Source organism: Hyaena hyaena, unplaced genomic scaffold (genome assembly GCF_003009895.1).
Source record: "Hyaena hyaena isolate Hyena2069 unplaced genomic scaffold, ASM300989v1 scaffold_369, whole genome shotgun sequence".
NCBI lineage: Eukaryota > Metazoa > Chordata > Mammalia > Carnivora > Hyaenidae > Hyaena > Hyaena hyaena.
This window is the reverse complement of record NW_024081000.1, coordinates 1,228,879-1,248,988: the sequence shown is the minus strand read 5'-3', so window position 1 is coordinate 1,248,988 and position 20,110 is coordinate 1,228,879. Positions and strand designations below refer to the sequence as shown.

Genomic DNA, 20,110 nt, shown 5'->3' with positions numbered 1-20,110 from the left:
TGTGATGTGTGACCCCAAAGAAACCTTTTTAGAATTTAAGTATCAAAATGAGTGCTGTCATTAAAAAAGTTCCTTTGGGAGAGTATCTAAAATTACTTAGTGATATTGCTGTCACGGTTGTGTGAAATGCTGTTGATTTTTTAAGAGACTTTCTTAGCATGGGCAGTTCAGCAAATAATAACTGTTGTGTGGTTAATTTAACTATACTGGGCTTTGATTAAAATTTGGTTTAAAACTTGCTGTTGCTATTTTAAGTGATTGTTGGGGCCAAGGAATGCCACGTGGAGAATGCAGATGAGGTGATGAGTCTCCTGGAGATGGGGAATGCGGCCAGGCATACAGGTACCACGCAAATGAACGAGCACTCCAGTAGATCACATGCGATTTTTACAATCAGCGTTTGTCAAGTAGAGAAAAATACAGACGCAGCGGAAGATGGATCGTGGTATTCCCGTCGGCACATTGTTTCAAAGTTTCACTTTGTGGATTTGGCTGGCTCAGAAAGAGCAACCAAAACCGGGAATACTGGTGAACGGTTCAAAGAATCCATTCAGATCAACAGTGGGCTGTTGGCCTTAGGAAACGTCATCAGCGCCCTTGGGGACCCGCGCAGGAAGAGCTCACATATTCCGTATAGAGATGCTAAAATTACCCGGCTTCTGAAAGATTCCTTGGGAGGCAGTGCCAAGACTGTCATGATCACTTGCGTCAGCCCGTCCTCCTCAGATTTTGACGAGTCCTTAAACTCCCTCAAATATGCCAACAGAGCACGCAACATTAGAAACAAACCCACCTTAAACTTCAGCCCCGAGTCTGACCGTATGGACGAAATGGAATTTGAAATCAAGTTGCTTCGAGAAGCTCTGCAGAGCCAGCAGGATAGCATCAGCCAGACCACCCAGGTCCATCAAGAGGGGACTCCTGATAAAAACAGGATCCGTTATCTTGAGGAACAGGTAGCTCAGCTACAAGGAGAGTGTCTAAGTTACCAAAACTGTGTAGAGGAAGCCTTCACCTTCTTGGTGAACTTAAAGAGTGCTGTCAGACTGAACCAAAAGCAGCAATACAAACTGCAGGAGTGGTTTAACATGACCCAGGAGGTCAAGAAGGCGGTGTTCAGCTCATTCAGAGGGAGCCATGGCGTCGGCACGCTGGAAGAAGGACCGCAGCATGTGACAGTTCTCCAGCTGAAGCGAGAGCTCAAGAAATGCCAGGTATGCAGACACCGCTTCCATTAGCATCTTGGTTAAGGACTCTTTATTTGGGCAAGGGTCATTTTGGAATTCCAGAAGTTTTTTAAAAGGATTATATGTAAATTCTCATTTGCCTTGGCTCAGTCTTTTTCCCTTTTCCTACTGCTTTGTCCTCATAATTCACCCCCTTTTCAGCTCCTTCTCCGGTCTCTTTTAATAGTAAAAAAATTTCTTTAAGTTTATTCGTTTTGAGAGAGCCAGAGAGAGCAAGTGGGGGAGGGGCAGAGAGAGAATCGCAAGCAGGCTCCATACTGTCAGCCCAGAGCGGGGCTCCAGCTGAGGAAACTCAAGACCATGACCTGAGCCAAAGCCAAGAGTCAGAGGCTTAACTAATAGCCACCCACGTGCCCCTCTCTTTCAGTATTTTAACTTGTTACATTTATGAGGTAGAATCTTGGGGACCAGGTCATTAATTTAGAGGATGAAGAGAAACACAGTTTCAGAAACAAAATGAAGTACTTTATTAAGTTTTTATGCCTCTTTGGGTCAGTGGTTCTTGAAGGAGAAAAAAAAAATTTCCCCCTTGAATATGGAATGTTGATTTTTTTAAAAAGTTTATTTATTTATTTTGAGAGAGACAGTACAAGCGGGGGAGGGACAGCGAAAGAGGGAGAGAGAGAATCCCAAGCTGGCTCCGTGCTGTCAGTGTGGAGCCTGGTATAGGGTTCAAACCCATGCACTGTGAGATCATAACCTGAGCTGAAGTCAAGAATCAGAGGCTTAAGTGCCTACTGAGCCACCCAAGCATTCCAGAATGTTGATTTTTTTCTTTAAACAAATTATTGTATGTGACAGTATTTAAGGGATGTAGGTATGTAACATGCGTATGTTACATATATGTACATTGAGTTCTGAAATACATTTGTCACTTTCCGTTAAAAAATGTGAAGGTTTCGTGTACCTGGGGAAATCATGGAAAACAAGATGTACCTGGTTCTGCTTACACAGAATTTGCAGTCTGTTGGGCAAGTGGATATCTGGCCAGTTTTTAAGAATAGGAAAACATAGCTTTCTAGGTAGAAATCTTTCCTCTGTACCTCTTTATATGTATTAGAAGGAAACCTCTATTGCAGCAGTTCTTGAACTTTTTTTGTTCACAAGTTTTTTTAAAAAAATATTTATTTATTTTTGAGAGAGAGAGAGCACGAGTAGGGGAGGGGCAGAGAGAGAGGCAGAGGATTTGAAGTGGTCCTGACAGCACTGCACTGCTAGCAGAGGGCCCGATGCAGGCCTCGAACCCACAAACCGGAAGATGAGTTGAAGTCAGATGCTTTCTTTTTGATTAAGACATTTATTTTTTAAATTTTATTATTCTTTTAGAATATAATTTGTCAAATTGGCTTCCATACAATACTCAGTGCTCATCCCAACAAGTGCCCTCCTCCATGCCCATCACCCATTTTCCCCTCTCCCCCACCCCCATCAACCTTCAGTTTGTTCTCTGTATCCAAGAGTCTCTTATGGTTTGCCTCCCTCCCTTTCTGTTTGTAACTTTTTTTCCCCCTTCCCCACCCCCATGGTCTTCTAAGTTTCTCAAGATCCACTTAGGAGTGAAAACATATGGTATCTGTCTTTCTCTGACTGGTGAAGTCAGACACTTACCGGACTGAGCCACCCAGGCACCCACACAAGGTTTTTTTAATAGTTTTAAAATTGAGGTCCCCTAAAGAGCTTTTGTTTATACGGGTTGTAGCTATTGATATTTACCATATTAGAATTAAAACACAAAAATTTAAGCTATTAATTCACTCAGAATAATAACCCAATGACATGGTATATAAAAAACTTTTTTTCATGAAAAAATAACTATTTTCCAAATACAAAAAATTAATAAAAGTGGAATTGTTTTACATTTTTGCAAATCTCTTTTAATGCACAGCTTGATAGATAGAAGACAGGTGGATTTTCATATCTGCTTCGGCATTTTTGTTGCAATATGTTTTAGTTGAAGTACGTTTAGATTTGCAGTTGGAAAGGAGGAATATGTTAATGTTTTTTTTCCAGATAATTATGGATATTCTTCTTTGTTATTGCACCAAAACTCAACAAGTAGCGGCATTGTAAAGGTTACTTGCGACGTGGGATTTGAAACTATTTTTGTTACGTTAAGATCTATACATTAACATTTTTATTTGTACTTTTTAAAAAAAATTTTTTAATGTTTTATTTATTTCTGAGAGAGAGAGAGCAGGGGAGGGTCAGAGAGAGAGAGAGAGAGACACAGAATCTGAAGGAGGCCCCAGGCTCTGAGCTGTCAGCACAGAGCTCCATGCGGGGCTCGAACCCACAAACAGCAAGATCATGACCCGAGCCAAAGTCAGACGCTTAACTGACTGAGCCACCCAGGTGCCCCTGTATTTTTTTTTTTAAGAGAGAGAGAAAGAACGCGTGCATACGCAAGCAGGATCAGGGTCAGTGGGAGACAGAGAGAGAGAATCTCAAGCAGCCTCCATGCCCAGCACAGAGCCTGTCACAGGGCTCTATCTCACAACTGTGAGAGTGTGACCTGAGTAGAAGTCAAGAGTCAGTTGTTTAACTGCCTGAGCCACCCAGGTTTCCCTTTATTTTCTACCTTGAATGGATCTTTCATCCACATGATTTTGAATCATCATCCATTGATCACTTGGAAAATATTTGTTTACTAAATTGTGTACATCTTCCAATCAAGGGACAGAAAGAAAGAGGGAGAGAGAGAGAATCAAGACTTGGATGCCTGATGGGGACCTAGGTGGCTCATTCAGTTAAGCATGCGACTCCGGCTCAGGTCATGATCTCATGGTTCATGACTTTGGGCCCCACATTGGGCTCTGTGCTGACAGCTCAGAGCCTGGAGCCTGCTTCCTGATATTTAAATATAAGTGTTTAAAGTAATAACTTTAAAATAATAGATTTTAAAATTTTTATTTTAAGTAATCTATCCCCAACAGGAGACTTGAACTCATGACCCTGAGAGCAAGAGTTGCATGATGTACTGACTGCACCATCCAGGTTCCCCAAAAATCAGGAATTTTTTTTTTTTAAAGCAGTAATTCTGCCCTACCTTCTTCATAATAGAGCAGGCCTGATCCTTCCTCTTTGGTATAAGAACCTGGCAGAACAGGAAATATGGTTGATGGGAAGCTTGAACTTTGGAACACTTTAGGAGTTGACAGTAGGGAGCATTTCATCCTTCTAAGGTGCCTGAAATGGAAGCCCATAAAACCCCCTGGTGGAGGATGGGGGTGGGTGGTAAGTTTTTCTCTCCATCTGTTGGAAACTCTGAATTAAACTTGCTCTCTATTATGTCTAGATTAAGATTTCCCAAAGAAATTAACAGTTTTGATGAAAAAAGACACCGTGATCAGATGGTTTTGGGGAATGCTAGACTGCAAAAATCCCAAGACTTCTCAGAACTTTCAAAGTGCTGGTGTATGTTATTAATCTCAATGTGAAAGATATAATATTCAGTATTTCCCAATTAAAAAATAGATTTTTTTTTTGTTCTGCAGTCTTGAAGGAGTAGTACTCTTGGATACCACTAAATAGCAAACAGAGAAATGATGGCTGTCATTCCTCACCTGTATGTCTTTTTTTTTTTTTTAATTTATTTCTAGGTGAGAGAGAGACAGCGTGAGCGGGGGAGGGTCAGAGAGAGAGGGAGACACGGACTCTGAATGAAATAGGCTCCAGGCTCTGAGCTGGCAGTCAGCACAGAGCCTGACGTGGGGCTCGAACCCACGAACCGCGAGATCATGACCTAAGCGAAAGTCGGACGCTTAACCGACTAATCCACCCAGGTGCCCCATCACCTGTATGTCTCCTTAAAAAGTTGTTTTCTAGACTTCCTTTCCTGTTTGAGACAGAATAACATTGTATTTAAGAACATTGGTACCAAACTCCCAAGATATGAATCCCAATTCCTCTGCTTACTTGCTCTGTGACCTTGGGAAAATACTTAACCTTTCTGTGTTTGTTTCCCTGTCTGGAAAATAGGAACAATAATAACAAGCACCTTGTAGGGTGAAGATTGTGAAGGTTATTAAAACACTAGTTCCCATAAAATGATGAGAAGGCTGCCTGGCCTGGAGTAAGGCTCAATAAAAGGCAGCTTATTATTACCTCTTCTCATTTACTTTTTACCTATCTGTGCTGAGGTTATGTGTCAGTGGCAGCTAAGTGATGGGACTTAGTAGTTGTACGTGGGGCCACATGCCAGGGGTTACAGTGAAGTCAGCTTGATAAACTGTCTAGCAAGACAGCAGGTCTGTGCAGGGAGAGGCATGGACATTCTTTTTGCTCAGCCATGCTTCCTTGAGCCTATTACACAAGATAAGTACTTAAAAACAAAATTCCTAGCCAAGAGGAGATTGTGGGCCATCTCACAGGTAGAATTACCACCAGATTTTCATTAGGGAAGTGTCACTTTTAAGTTCATCATCTCCTCCTTGTTAGATGCTCTCTGGTAGTGTTTTTTTTTTTTTTTTTTTTTTAAATTTTGTTAATGTTTATTTTTGAGACAGAGAGAGAAGCGCACACTGGGGAGGAGCAGAGAGAGAGGGAGACAGGATCTGAAGTGGGCTCTGCGCTGACAGCAGATAGCCCGATGTGGGGCTTGAACTCATGAGCCGTGAGAACCTGAGCCAAGTTGGACACTTAACCCACTGAGCCAGGTAGTGTTCTCAGGCACTCCTGTGTCAGATAGCGTTGTCATCCTTGGTTTTTGCCATTAGTCCATCCCCTAATAAACACCTCTTAAAGGATTTGGTTGCCTTTTTGTTCCATATTTTGAATACAAGAGCAGTACGTGAACATGAGTTTACTCAACAGTTAAACACTTTGAAATAAATAACAAATAATATAGTTGTAGTCTATAAAGCATATGTAAAAATAGTTGAACATGCAGTACTAGGTGACAAATTACATTTTAAGCTCAAATGAACAATTTACCAAGGGAAAGGATATTAACCAACGAGAATTACAGTTTAATCTTATTTTATGAAAGAAGTCACATAGGTCATATGTAAACATGAAAATAAGGACCATCTGGGTCATGTGTCTTCTCCTCATTTGGTCACTTGAGGATCCCAAGCAGAGAAAAGAAGGGACTTGCCCTGAGCACTGCTGTGAGGCTGTGACAAATCAAGGCTGGCCTTTGCCTTTGTCTGTGGATTCTCTGCACAGGGGCTCATCTATCCCTAGGCCATTGCAGGAGTAGTAACGTACATACCCTGTTTTTGTGAATTAAATCTTATTTGTAAAGTGAACACTATTTTTGTACATCAGCTACTTGTTCTTGTCTTTTCCTATAGCTTAGTAGAAAGAACATGGGCTTTGATCCAGAAAGGCCCTCGGGTTGAAGGTCAGGAGTTTGGTTTATCTACTGTGTCATCTTGGGCAAAGGTTTTAATCTCTTGATTTCTTCATGAAAAAGGAATTATGTCTGCTCAGTGAGATATTTTCAAAATGTCAAGTCACTAGCATAAAATACACTTGTTAAAAAAGTTTTTATTTATTTATTTTGAGAGAGAGAGGGAGGGGCAGAGAGAGAAACTCAAGTAGAATTCTGCACTTTTAGTGCAGACCCCGACATGGGGCTCGATCTTATGAACTATGAGACCATGACCTGAGCTGAAATCAAGAGTCGGATGCTTAACCAACTGAGCCACCCAGGTGCCCCTAGCATAAAATACACTTGACAGATGTTAAATTTCTTTCAGTTTATTTAATTTAAAAATTGTTTTTAAAAGTATTATTTGTATATCTCAAGTTTATTTGAAAACAGGCATAATTCACTAGAAATTAAGAAAACTGTTTAACCGTATTTTTAGATATCTTCAAATTTCTCTTCATAGTGAAAGTGTATAAAATTATCAAATACTAAGGCTGCCTGAATGGCTCAGTCAGTTAAGTGTCCAACTTCAGCTCAGGTCATGATCTCATGGTTTGTGAGTTTGCGCCCCACACTGGGCTCTATGCTCACAGCTCAGAGCCTGGAGCCTGCTTTGAATTCTGTATTTCCCTCTCTTTCTACCCCTCCTCCTCTTGTGCTCTGTCTGTCTCTCAAAAATAAACATTAAAAAATTTTTTTAATTACCAAATATTCTTCATTTAAAAGATCCAAATGTGTTCTTAACTCTCTAGGTCAGTTTGGGAAATGTGATTTTTAAAAACCCACAGTAAAAGTCTCATGGCAAAAAAAGAAAAAAAAAAAGCTCATGGCAATTCTAGCAAACTTGTAAAAGTAAAATAAATCCTCTTGAATGTAATCTAGAAACCGAGTAACTGTTTTTTTGTTCTAAAATTCAGGAAATAAAACCTGGGAAAGCCTGTCTTTATGGTAATTAGTTCTTAGGTTATAGCAATGACAGGTCCCTGAATTGTTTCTGCCTTTCTCATACAGAAAACAAAAAAAGTTGAAAGTGAATAGGATGAGAAAAATTTCAAGAGACATTGTCAAACCATCATGAAATCCCAGTTTTGTGGTATTTTCTGGGCTCTTTTGAGTATTTTTCGTGGTGAATCTCTTGTGCTTTTTCTCCCTTTTCCCAGTGTGCACTGGCTGCTGATGAAGCTGTATTTAATCAGAAGGAACTGGAGGTGAAGGAACTGAAGAATCAAGTGCAAATGATGGTCCAGGAAAACAAAGGACACATGGTATCTTTGAAAGAAGCACAAAAAGTGAATAGATTGCAGGTAGAGTTTCTTGACCTATCTAGTGCTGTAGATTTAGTTAAAATAGTACTTGGCTAAACAGAATAGCATTTTAACGTTATTTGTTTGAGAGAGAGAGAGGGAGGGAGGGAGAGAAAGCAGGGGAGGGGCAGAGAGAGAGAGAGAGAGACAGAGAGAGAATCCCAAAAAGTCTCCACACTTTCAGTGCAGAGCCTGATGCAGGGCTTGATCTCATGAGCTGTGAGCTGAAATCAAGAGTCAGATGCTTAATCGGCTGAGTCACCCGGGCACCCCCAGAATAGCTTTTTGAATGATAAACGGGAGTGTCTACAAAAATAGGTTTCAGTTGAAGAGTTCTGAACCCGGGCAACTAAAAGACTTATTACAATTTCCCCCTAAATCAGTATAAGGAGATAACATTTTTACTGTTAGCCTGACTTATTTTTCACAAATATGAAGATGATACACAAAAACTTAATTTGCATATCATATTATGGTTACCTTTTCTCCATGTTTTTCCATTCTGTTGTTTGCCACCGAAATAGGCAACATGATGTTAAGAGTTGGAAAGTAAACACATACTTTAAGATTTATTAGATAATCCTTTTATACTCTACCAGTGATTTGCTCTTTAACTTTGGTTAAATCTTTCCACTTTTCTAGCTTAGCCTCCCTCTTATTAACATGGATATGCCTGCCTGGAATGTGGTGTGTGTGTCCCTAAATATTATACTTCCTGGCTGTGAACACCCTCACCCCCATCCCCGTTACCTCCCGCAGCCCCAAACAGTTAATTTCATTTAAAGCCTTTAAATAGATTTAGGTTCCTATTATGGAGGAATAACCTGATCCAGCACAAGTTAGATTTTGATTTTGACATTTCATTTTTATTTCCTTTTTTAACTCTTCTCATTCTATAATAGTTTAAAAACATAAAACATAAACAAAACAAAATGCACCATGCAGTGTTATATCACAGAGAGAGCAGCTGGGTAACCAGCTGGTACATAGTAAACTGTCAAACACTAGTTAACCGTCAGCCCCTGAGAAGTCCTTCGTTCATCCTGCTCAGAGAGCGGCGCTCTCCTCACGTCATAGTATCGCTTTCCTGGTTTGCTTTGTGGTTTTACTCTATATCCTTGAACACTACAGTTTACTTGTTGGAATCTTAAGAAATTTAATCATTCAGTATACATATTCTTTAGTATCTAGTTGCTTTTAGTGAATGTGTTTTTTTGTTCCGGTTCACCCATGATGTATATAACTGTAGCCTGTTTAGGTTTATAGCCATATAGGATTTCACGGTATGAATATATTGCAATTTGTGTTTCTGTTCTTCTGTTGGTGGACTTTTTTTGGTGATGGACATTTTCTTTATTTTATTTTCTTTGTTTTTTTTTTTTAGATTTTATTTTTTAAGTACTCTCTGCACCCAATGTGGGACTTGAACTCACAATCCCAAGGTCAAGAGCTGTGTGCTCTACTGACTGAGCCAGCCAGGCGCCCCCCCCCCCACTTTTTTTTTTCCCCCTTAATTCCAGTATAATTAAGTGTTATATTAGTTTCACCTGAAAGTCCAGTATAGTGATTCAACAATTCTGTACATTACTCAGTCTTACTGTGATGGAGATTTTCTCCTACGTGTCTCTTGGTGCACACGCACACACGTTTCTTTTGGATTTGTGCCTGGGAGTTGGATTGCTAGGTCATAGGGAAGTTGAATCTCCAACTTTAACAAATATCCAACTCTTTTTCCAGTTTACACTCACACCAGTACTCTGTGAGTACGCCTCTTGCTCCACATTGGCTTACCAATGTTTGTTGCTGTTAATTTTCTTAAATCTCTGAAAGTTTTGGCTTTTTAAAAAGTTTTTAATTCTAATCCCAGTGTAGTTAACATACAGTTTTATATGTGTACAATATAGTGATTCAACAATTTTATACATTACTCAGTGCTAATCATGGTAAGCGTACTCTTAATTCCCTTTACCTATTTCACCCAACTCCCCACCCACCTCTCCTCTGGTAACCTTCAGTTTGTTGTTTATAGCTAAGAGTGTTTCTTGGTTTGTCTTTCTCTCTCTTTTAAAAATTTCCTTTGCTTGTTTATTTTATGTCTTAAATTCCACATATGAGTGAAATCATATAGTATTTGTATTTCTCTGACTTATTTCATTTGGCATTATAGTCTCTAGATCCATTTTTGTCCTTGCAAAAGGCAGGATTTCATTCTTTTTATGGATGAATAATATTCATAATATATATATATATATACACACACCACATTTTCTTTACCCATTCATTTATTGGTGGGACTGTTTCCATATCTTGGCTTTTGTAAATACTGCTGCTAGCACTATCAACAATAGCCAGATTACACACACACACACACACACACACCATGGTATATTACTCAGCAGTCAAAAAGAATGAAATCTTGCCATTTGCAACAGTGTGGGTGGAACTAGAATGTATTATACTAAGCGAAATAGTCAGAGAAAGGCAAGTATCATACGATTTCACTCATAAGTGAAATTTAAGAAACAGAACAAACAAGGGGAAGGAAAAGAAAAATAAGGTAAAAACAGAAAGGGAGTCAGGCCATAAGAGACTTATTTTAAAAAATTTTTAAATGTTTTATTTATTTCTGAGAGAGAGAGTGCGCACAAGCAGGGGAGGGTCAGAGAGAGAGGGAGACACAGAATCTGAAACAGGCTCCAGGCTCTGAGCTGTCAGCACAGAGCCCGATGCGGGGCTCGAACCTATTAACTGTGGGATCATGACCTGAGCTGAAGTCGGACACTTAACCGACTGAGCCACCCAGGCGCTCCAAGCCATAAGAGACTCTTAAATACAGAGAACAAACTGAAGGTTGCTGGTGGGGTGTTGGGTTGGAGGATGGGCTAAATGGGTGATGGGCATTAAGGAGGGCACTTGTTGGGATAAGCTTTGGGTTTTATATGTAAGTGATGAATTACTAAATTCTACTTTTGAAGAAACTAACTTGTATTTGAACAAAACAAACAAATAAATAACGTTTAAAAAATAATGCTGTTATAAACATAAGGGTGTATGTATCCCTTTGAATTAGTGTTTTTGTATTTTGGGTTACAATTACTGGATCCTAGGGTAGTTTTACTTTTAATGTTTTAAGGAACCTCCATATTATTTTCCACAGTGGCTGCACCAACTTGCATTCCCACCGGTAGTGCTAGAAGGTTCCTTTTTCTCCACATCCTCCCTAATACCTGTTGCTTCTTGTGTTGTTGATTTTAGCCTTTCTGACAGGTATGAGGTGGGATCTCATTGCAGTTGTGATTTACATTTCCCTCATGATGAGAGATGTTGAGCAAATTTTCATGTGTGTGTTGGCCATCTGTATGTCTTCTGCGCATTGTTTAATTGGATTATTTGTGGTTTTTTGGTGTTGAATTGTATCACTTCTTTACATACTTTGCATACTAATCCCTTATTGGGTATATCACTTGCAAATATCTTCTCTCATCCAGTAGGTTGCTTTTTAGTTTTGTTGGTTATTTCCATCACTGTATAGAATCTTTTTATCTTGATATAGTCCCAGGAGTTTATTTTTGCTTTTGTTTCCCTTGTCTCCGGAGATATACCTAGTAAGAAGTTGCTAATGGCCAGGGTCAGAGAGATTACAGTTTATGCTCTCTTCAGGGATATTTATGGCTTCCAGTCTCACTTGTAAGCTTTCAATCCACTTTGAACTGATTTTTGTGTATGATGAAAGAAAGAGGTCCAGTTTCATTCTTTTGCATGTAGCTGTCCAGTTTTCCCAACACTTTATCAAAGAGACTGTCTTTTTCATGCATATTCTTTCCTCCTTTGTTGAAGATTTTGACCATACAATTGTGGGTTTATGGGGTTTCTGTTCTGTTTTGTTGATCTATGTGTCTGTTTTTGTGTCAGTACCATACTGTTTTAATTGCTAGTTTGTGATATAACTTGGGAATTGTGATGCCTCCAGTTTTGTTTTTCTTTTTCAAGATTGCTTTGGCTATTCAGGGTCTTCTGTGGTTCCATACAGATTTTAAGATTGTTTGTTCTAGTTCTGTGAAAAATCCTGGTGAATATCTTGATAGGGGTTACATTCAATGTGTAGATTGCTTTGGGTAGTATATACATTTTAACAGTATTTGTTCTTCCAGTCCATAAGCATGGAGTGTCTTTCCATTTCTTTGTGTTGTCTTCAATTTCTTTCATCAATATTTTATAGTTTTCATCTATACAAGTCTTTCACCTCTTTGTTTAGGTTTATTCCTAGATATTTTATTATTTTTGGTTCAATTGTATATGGGATTATTTAATTTTATTTCTTCTTCATAATTAATGTATAGGAATGCAACAGATTTCTGAACTTTGATTTTGTATCTGGCGACCACTGAATTCATTGATCAGTTCTAGTAGTTTTTTGGTGGAGTGTTTAGCATTTTCTATGTATAGTATCATGTCCTCTGCAAATAGTGAGAGTTTTACTTCTTCTTTACCAATTTGGATACCTTTGATTTCTTTTGGTTGTCTGATTGCTGTGGCTAGGACTTCCAGTACATAAAAGTGCTAAGAGCGAGGGGAGCCTGGGTGGCTCAGTCAGTTAAGCATCCAACTCTTGGTTTCATCTCAGGTCATGATCTCACGGTTTACAAGCCCTGCATCTGGCTCTGTGCTGACGGTAGCCTGCTTGAGATTCCCTCTGTCCCCCTCTCTCTCTAACTCTTCTCTCTACCTCTTCTCTCTCTCTCTCTCTGTCTCTCTGTCTCTCTCTCAAAATAAATATTTTTTAAAAAATTGGTGGGTACCTGGGTGGCTCAGTCAATTGAGCATCCAACTCTTGATTTCAGCTAAGGTTACGATCACTCAGTTGGTGAGTTCAAGCCTCACATCGGGCTCCACGCTGACAGTGTAGAGCCTACTTGGGATTCTCTTTCTCCCTCTCTGTCTGCCCCTCCCTCCCTTGCTCTCTCTCTCATTCCCTCTCAAAATAAATAAACTTTTTTTAAAAAGGTGGTAAGAGTAGACATTCTTGTCTTGTTCCTAACCTATAGCTCTCAGTTTTTCCCATGAATATGATGTTGTCTGTGAGTTTGTCATCTAAAGTATTGATTACATTTAGGTATGTTCCCTTTAAACCTACTTTATTGAAGGTTTCTCTCATAAATGGATATTGTACTTTGTCAAATGCTTTTTCTGCATCTACTGAAATGATCATATGGTTTTTATCCTTTCTGTATTGAGGTGATGTATCACACTGATTGATTTGTGAATACTGAACCTCCCTTGCATCCCAAGGAGTAAATCACACTTGATTGTGTGGAAGGAATTTTTTTTTAAAGTATTGTTGGATTCGGTTTGCTGGTATTTTGTTGAGGATTTTTGCATCTATATTTGTGAGAGATATTAGACTGTAGTCTCTTTTTGTGGTGTCTTTATCTGATTTTGGATCAGGGTAAAACTGGGCATGATAGAATGAATTTGGAAGTTTTCCTTCCTCTTGTATTTTTTGGAATAGTTTGAGAAGAATTATTCTTTAAGTGTTTGGTCAATTCATCTGTCAAACTGTCTGGTCCTGGACTTTTTGTTTCTTGGGGATTTTTTGATTCCTGATTCAATTTCATTGCTGGTAATCTTCCTAGATTCTTTAGAAGGATTCTTAGTTCATTGATTTTTTAACTTTCCTTCTTTTATAACACGTGCAGTTGAAGTTACAGATTTCTTCCTAAGTTTACCTGCTCAAAATATTTCCTTATTTTTATTATGACTTTTTTCTTTGACGTATGGGTAATATGGTTACTTTATTTCCAACACATGGAAGGTTTCTTTTTATGAATTTTTGGCTTAATTGCATGTGGTCCATGTGATTTCAGTCCTTTGACTGTATTGAAACTTGCGTCATAGCTCAGCATAAGGCCAATTTTTGTAGATATTACAGATATACTTAAAAGGAATGTGTATTCTGTAATTATTGGGTGCTGTTAATCTTGTTAATCATATCTATATTTTTGTTCATTTTTGGGGTCTTTTTTGTTATATCAGTAATTTAGAGTGATGTTATAATCTCTTGCTACAATTTTGGATCTGTCTTCTCCATGAAGTACTAACAATTTTTTAAATGTTTTATTTATTTATCTTAGAGAGGATGTGCGAGCAGGGGAGGCAGAGAGAGAGAGAAGGAGATAGAGAATCTTAAGCAGGCTCTGAGCTTTCAGCACAGAGCCGGATGGAAGGTTTGAACTCAAAAACTGTGAGATCAGATGCTTAATTGACTGAGCCACCCCGGTGTCCCAGTACTAACAATTTTTGCATTATACATATTGAAGCTGTGTTACTAAGTACATAGAAATGATGATTGTTACATCATCCTGGTGAATTGACCTTTTTTTTTTACAAATAGTTTATTGTCAAATTAGTTTCCACATAACACTCAGTGCTCATCCCCACAAGTGTCCTCCTCCATGCCCATCCCCCCCCCCCCCCCCCATCCATCAGTCCTCAGTTTTTGTCAGCATTCAAGAGTCTCTCATGGTTTGCCTCTCTCCCTTTCCCCCACCATTTCCGCCCTTCTTCTCTCCCTTGTTCCTCCGTCAAGTTCCTCCTAATCCTCCTATACGTGCAAACATGTGATATTTGTCCTTCTCTGCCTGACTTATTTCGCTCAGCATAACACCCTCAACAGATGAATGGATCAAGAAGATGTGGTTTATCTATACCATGGAATACTACATGGCAATGAGAAACAATGAAATCTGGCCATGTGTAGCAACATGGATGGACCTTGAGGGTGTTATGCTGAGTGAATTGACCTTTTTAATACTTTTTTACCTCTTCCAGTAGTTTTTGCCTTAAAGTCTACTTCGGTATTCACATAGCTCTACCAGCTTTCTTTTGATTAATATTACATGGTGTCTCTTTACCCATCTTTTTTTTTTTATGTTTTATATATGTTTGAGAGCAAGAGAGACAGAGCATGAGTTGGGGAGGGACAGAGAGAGATGGGGAGACACAGAATCTAAAACAGGCTCCAGGCTCTGAGCTGTCAGCACTGAGCCCAGCGGGGCTCAAACTCCCAGACTGCAAAATCATGACCTGAGCTGAAGTCAGATGCTTAACCACTGAACCACCCAGGCACCCTTCTTTTTCCATCTTATTTTTAATCTTCATGGGTTTATTTTAGTTGTGTTTCTTGGAAGCAGCAAGTTAGATAATTTTATAATCCCCTCTGATCTAATCTTTTAATTGGATTACTTAGTTCATTTATGAATTTAACATAATTCCATACATATTTTGGTTATAATCCCACCATTTTGGTTTTTACTTATCCTGCTGCTCTGTGTTCCTTTTTCTCTCTTTATCTTTTTTTGGATTAACTGTGTATTTTTAATTTTTCTATTTTTACTTCATTAGCTTAGGTGTTGTACTTGTATTCTTTTAGTTATTGGTGGTTATCCTGGAGAGTGTACCATGCACTTTTGATTTAATAAGCCTAATCATATTATTGGTATTTTCACCCTCTCCCAGACAGTGTAAAGACTCCATATCCCACCCCCTACATCAGCTTATATGCCCTTGACATATATTTTAATTATCTGAATATATGAATTTTTAATACGGTTGCTTTTTTATAGCTTAGCATGTGAAACTTTTGGGGTTTTTTCCTATTTAAACATTGTAGTATATGTGAAGTATAAAGATGAATGAGAGTTTCTTGTTTACATAATTTTGTGCTGATAAAACAGAGATTGATATTAGAGCTCTCTGGATTGGATATAGTTGACAAAAGTTTCTCTAGAAGATACATAGAAAGCTAACACACACACACACACACACACACACACACACACACGATACACAGTCTGTTCAGCCTTTGCTTTCCAGTTCGTTTCCCTCCCAGGACTACCAGCTACCTATCTTTTATCTCTTTGTGCATGAGGCTTTCTTTTGCCCTGAGTAAAGGCTTTCACTTCCCTGCACCTGTTACCACTTAGTCTCCTTTGTGGGCACCTCTGCCATTTGTAGTTCTTTCTCTACTTTCCAACTTTCTTCTCTACTGTACTGCTTGGATTTCACTCAGGAAAGCCAGACGTTTATAAAGATCAGCTAATCAGAGTGCTTCAGGTTGGCAAACCAACCAGTCACAGTGTATGGGGCATTTTCTTTGAGTATTTAATCCTTCAGTCACTGTCACTGCTTACTATTCAAAAGTTTTTACCACTCAGAACCATTAGGTGAACACCAGAAAGCTAGTCTGTGGAGCAGTGAGGTTTTATGGTTCTGTTAAGGTAGTCATGATTTTGGGCAATGTACAGTTTATTTTTAATCATTACACACTGGGGTTCTCTATTTTAAAAATGTTCATCTCTCTTCTACCAAGAATGAAAAAATAATAGAACAACAACTTCTTATGGATCAGCTGAGTGAAGAACTAGCAAAACTTAATCTATCAATGACGGCTTCAGCTACAGAATCTTGCGGAGATGGGCCAGACACCAGGATACCTGGAAAGAGACCATGTACTGTACCGTTTGATACTCGTTCAGGGCATTATATTTATATCCCAGCCGGATCAGATTCCAGGAAGGTAATGTCTGAACATTGATCTCTTTCTGATTTTGAGATTTAAAAAATCTGTGTAATATCATAGGATATTTGTACATTCTTGGCACCTTTCCTTTTTCTGTTTGGTTTCTTGGACATTTTTTTTTTTAATTTTCTTTTTAATGTTTTATTTATTTCTGAGAGAGAGAGAAAGAGACAGCATGAGCAGGGGAGGGTCAGAGAGAGAGGGAGATACAGAATCTGAAACAGGCTCTAGGCTCTGAGCTGGCAGTCAGCACAGAGCCCGACATGGAGCTCAAACCCACGAACCATGAGATTATTACCTGAGCCGAAGTCGGACGCTTAACCGACTGAGCCACCCAGGAGCCCCTGGTTTCTTGGACTTTTACGTATATTCTTTATTTCAGTTGTGCTTCTTTAAAAAAAAAAAAAAAAAAAAAAAGAATAAATAGGAGAACATGTATTTGGAAGGAATAGTTGAAGGTGATGTCTGTATCCACCAAGGAGAAAAAGCTATCCTTTGCGATCATATTTCAGATGTTATCGTATTTTCATATTTTAGTCTGATATCTTCATTCATTTTTTTCTGTCTTAAACCACACCAAGTTGAGATGTGATTGGAGGGTAATTAGTTTGATTTATTTGGCCTGTTTCAAAATGATATTTATTATCTGGTTTTGCCAAGCTGACATAATTGAGACTGTATGAAGGTCAGTATGAAGTTTCATTTTAATTTTTATTTATAAATATGTGTGTGGGTGATAAATATATGCCCACAGATTTCTCTTGAAAAATCAAGGAATCTCTACTGGAATGGAAATCTCCAGTGGAAAAGACTAAGTAGCAGATTCATGAATTTTGTTTTCTATTTATTAATTTTATGAAGGGAAAGGATTTCAAGGGCATGTGATGGTTACTGTTAAAGGGGCAAGAAATATGAGAGGTGTCATAGGCTTTGTAGTCAGGTGGGCGTGTGACTGCCAGCTCTTTAGATAGACCTGTACGTGTGCCTATACCCATGCAGGTTCCTTATCTGTCAGTCTGGGGGAAACGTGGAGTCTGGGGGAAACGTGGGTGTGTGTGGAAGATTTATTTACATGACATAGTGATTCTAAAACTGCGTGGCACACCGTGTCTTCAACACGTGCCCATAGGGTGTGTCTACTGTGTCCCACGCCCCGTGCCTCACAATGAAAGAGATAATATCCATAAGTGTGTGGTTTTCAACTCTGAGTGGTCAGGTTTTAAAATTTAAATCACTGTTCTTATTAATATGAGTTTCACTTTGTAGAGTTATTGATATTTTCTTTATGGTTGAATACATAGTAAATTTTCCTAGAACATTTGGGATGAAAGGTAAATTTTGGCAGGATCCAAATTTAATAACTATTATTTCAACTTAATAATTATATATCAAGTCTTCTATATTCAAATGATTTATTTATTAACTATTGGCTAGTAATGTGAACAAATTTTCTGTTTCTTCTATTATTTTTTTAAAAATAACATTTATTTTCCCCTGATTACAATAGTTATACATATTTTTTTCCTCTCAGTCTCTCTCTCTTCTTCTTTTGTACTAGACATTCACACACACATGTACACTCTGTGAGGAGATAGAGCTCTGTGAGCTCTTGAAAAAGGTTAGGCCCTTGTTCTTACTTATAGTTGTTTAAATAGGCCTGAAACAGGCATGATTTGAATAACAACTTCCGTGGTTATTGTTTCAGATTATCAAATTATTAGTTTTGTTTTCACAATTTTCCATCTACCCCAAAGATCCCTGCTAGCCATTAAAAGGAGGGCAAAAGGAAGATGATGCGAATGTCATATGATCAGCAGCATTTGTTTGTTTTGTTTTTTGTTTTTACTTTTTTTAAAGTTTATTATTTTGAGATAGCATGAGCAGTGAGGGGGGTGCAGAGAGAGAGGGAGAGAGAGAATCCCAAGCAGGCTTCACACTGTCAGTGCAGAGCCCGAAATGTGGCTCAATCCCAGGAACCATGAGATCATGACCCGAGCCGAAATCAAGAATTGGTTGCTTAGCAAACTGAGCCACCCAGGTGCCCCTAATCTAAATATTTTTTAAAATAATTTTATTTGTTTTTTAATTTACATCCAAGTTAGTTAGCATATAGTGCAACAATGACTTTAGGAGTAAATTACTTAATGCCCTTTACCCATTTAGCCCCTCCCCCCTCCCACAGCCCCTCCAGCAACCCTCTGTTTGTTCTCCATATTTAAGAGTCTCTTATGTTTTGTCCCTCTCCCTGTTTTTATATTATTTATATTATATTTATATTATATTTTTATAAATAAATAAATTATTATATTTATATGTATTATATAATCATATTATATCTTATATAAAATATTTTATTATATTATATTATTCCTTCCCTTATGTTCATCTCTTTTGTATCTTAAAGTCCTCATATGAGTGAAGTGCTATAATATTTGTTTTTCTCTAACTAATTTCGTTTAGCATAGTGCCCTCGAGTTCCATCCACATAGTTGCAAATGGCAAGATTTCATTATTTTTGATTGCCAAGTAATACTCCATTGTGTATATATACTGCATCTTTATCCAGTCATCCATCGATGGACATTTGGGCTCCTAACATTCTTTGGCTATTGTTGATAGTGATGCTATAAACACTGGGGTACATGTGTCCCTTCAAAACAGCATACCTGTATCCCTTAGATAAATACCTAGTAGTGCAGTTGCTGGGTTGTAGATAAGTTCTATTTTTATTTTTTTGAGGAATCTCTAATATGTTTTCCAGAGTGGCTGCACCAGTTTTCATTCCTACCAGCAGTGTAAAAGAGGTCCTCTTTCTCCACATCCTTGCCAACATTGGTTGTTGCCTGAGTTGTTAATGTTAGCCATTCTGACAGGTGTTAGGTGGTCTCTCATTGTGGTTTTGATTTGTATTTCCCTGATGATGAGTGATATTGAGCATTTTTCATGTGTTGGTTGGCCATCTGGATGTCTTCTTTGAAGTATCTATTCATGTCTTTTGCCCATTTCTTCACTGGATTATTTGTTTTTTGGGTGTTTGATGAGTTCTTTACAGATTTTGGATACTAACCCTTTATCTGATATGTGGTTTGCAGATATCTTCTCCCATTCCATTGGTTGCCTTTTACATTTGCTGATTGTTTCCTTCACTGTACAGAAGCTTTTTATTTTGATGAGGTCCCAATAGTTCATTTTTGCTTTTGTTTCTCTTGCCTCTGAAGACACGTTGAGTAAGAAGTTGCTGCGGCCAAGGTCAGAGGTTTTTGCCTGCTTTCTCCTCAAGGATTTTGATGGTTTCCTGTCTTATGTTTAGGTCTTTGATCCACTTTGAGTTTATTTTTGTGTATGGTATAAGAAAGTGGTCCTGCATGTCACTGCCCAGTTTTCCCAGTACCACTTGCTGAATAGACTGTCTTTATTCCATTGGATACTCTTTCTTGCTTTGTCAAAGATTGGCCATATGTTTGGGGGTCCATTTCTAGGTTCTCTATTCTGTGAGACACTAAAACTAGTGTCTGTTTTTGTGCCAGTACCATACTGTCTTGATGATTACAGCTTTGTAATACAGCTTGAAGTCCAGGATTGTGTTGCCTCCAGCTTTGGTTTTCTT

The 20,110-nt window shown here is 38.4% G+C and overlaps 1 protein-coding gene across 2 annotated transcripts in view; it reads left to right on the top strand.

The window, feature by feature from the left end:
- KIF27 (kinesin family member 27) overlaps positions 1 to 20,110 on the top strand; it is an 85,182-nt gene that overhangs the window by 17,439 nt on the left and 47,633 nt on the right. For both annotated transcript variants that reach the window (XM_039250400.1, XM_039250402.1), the window contains exons 4-6: positions 256 to 1,214; positions 7,782 to 7,925; positions 16,294 to 16,500. In XM_039250400.1, coding sequence (XP_039106331.1) covers positions 256 to 1,214; positions 7,782 to 7,925; positions 16,294 to 16,500 — 1,310 coding nt within the window. The remainder of the gene's footprint in view (positions 1 to 255; positions 1,215 to 7,781; positions 7,926 to 16,293; positions 16,501 to 20,110) is intronic.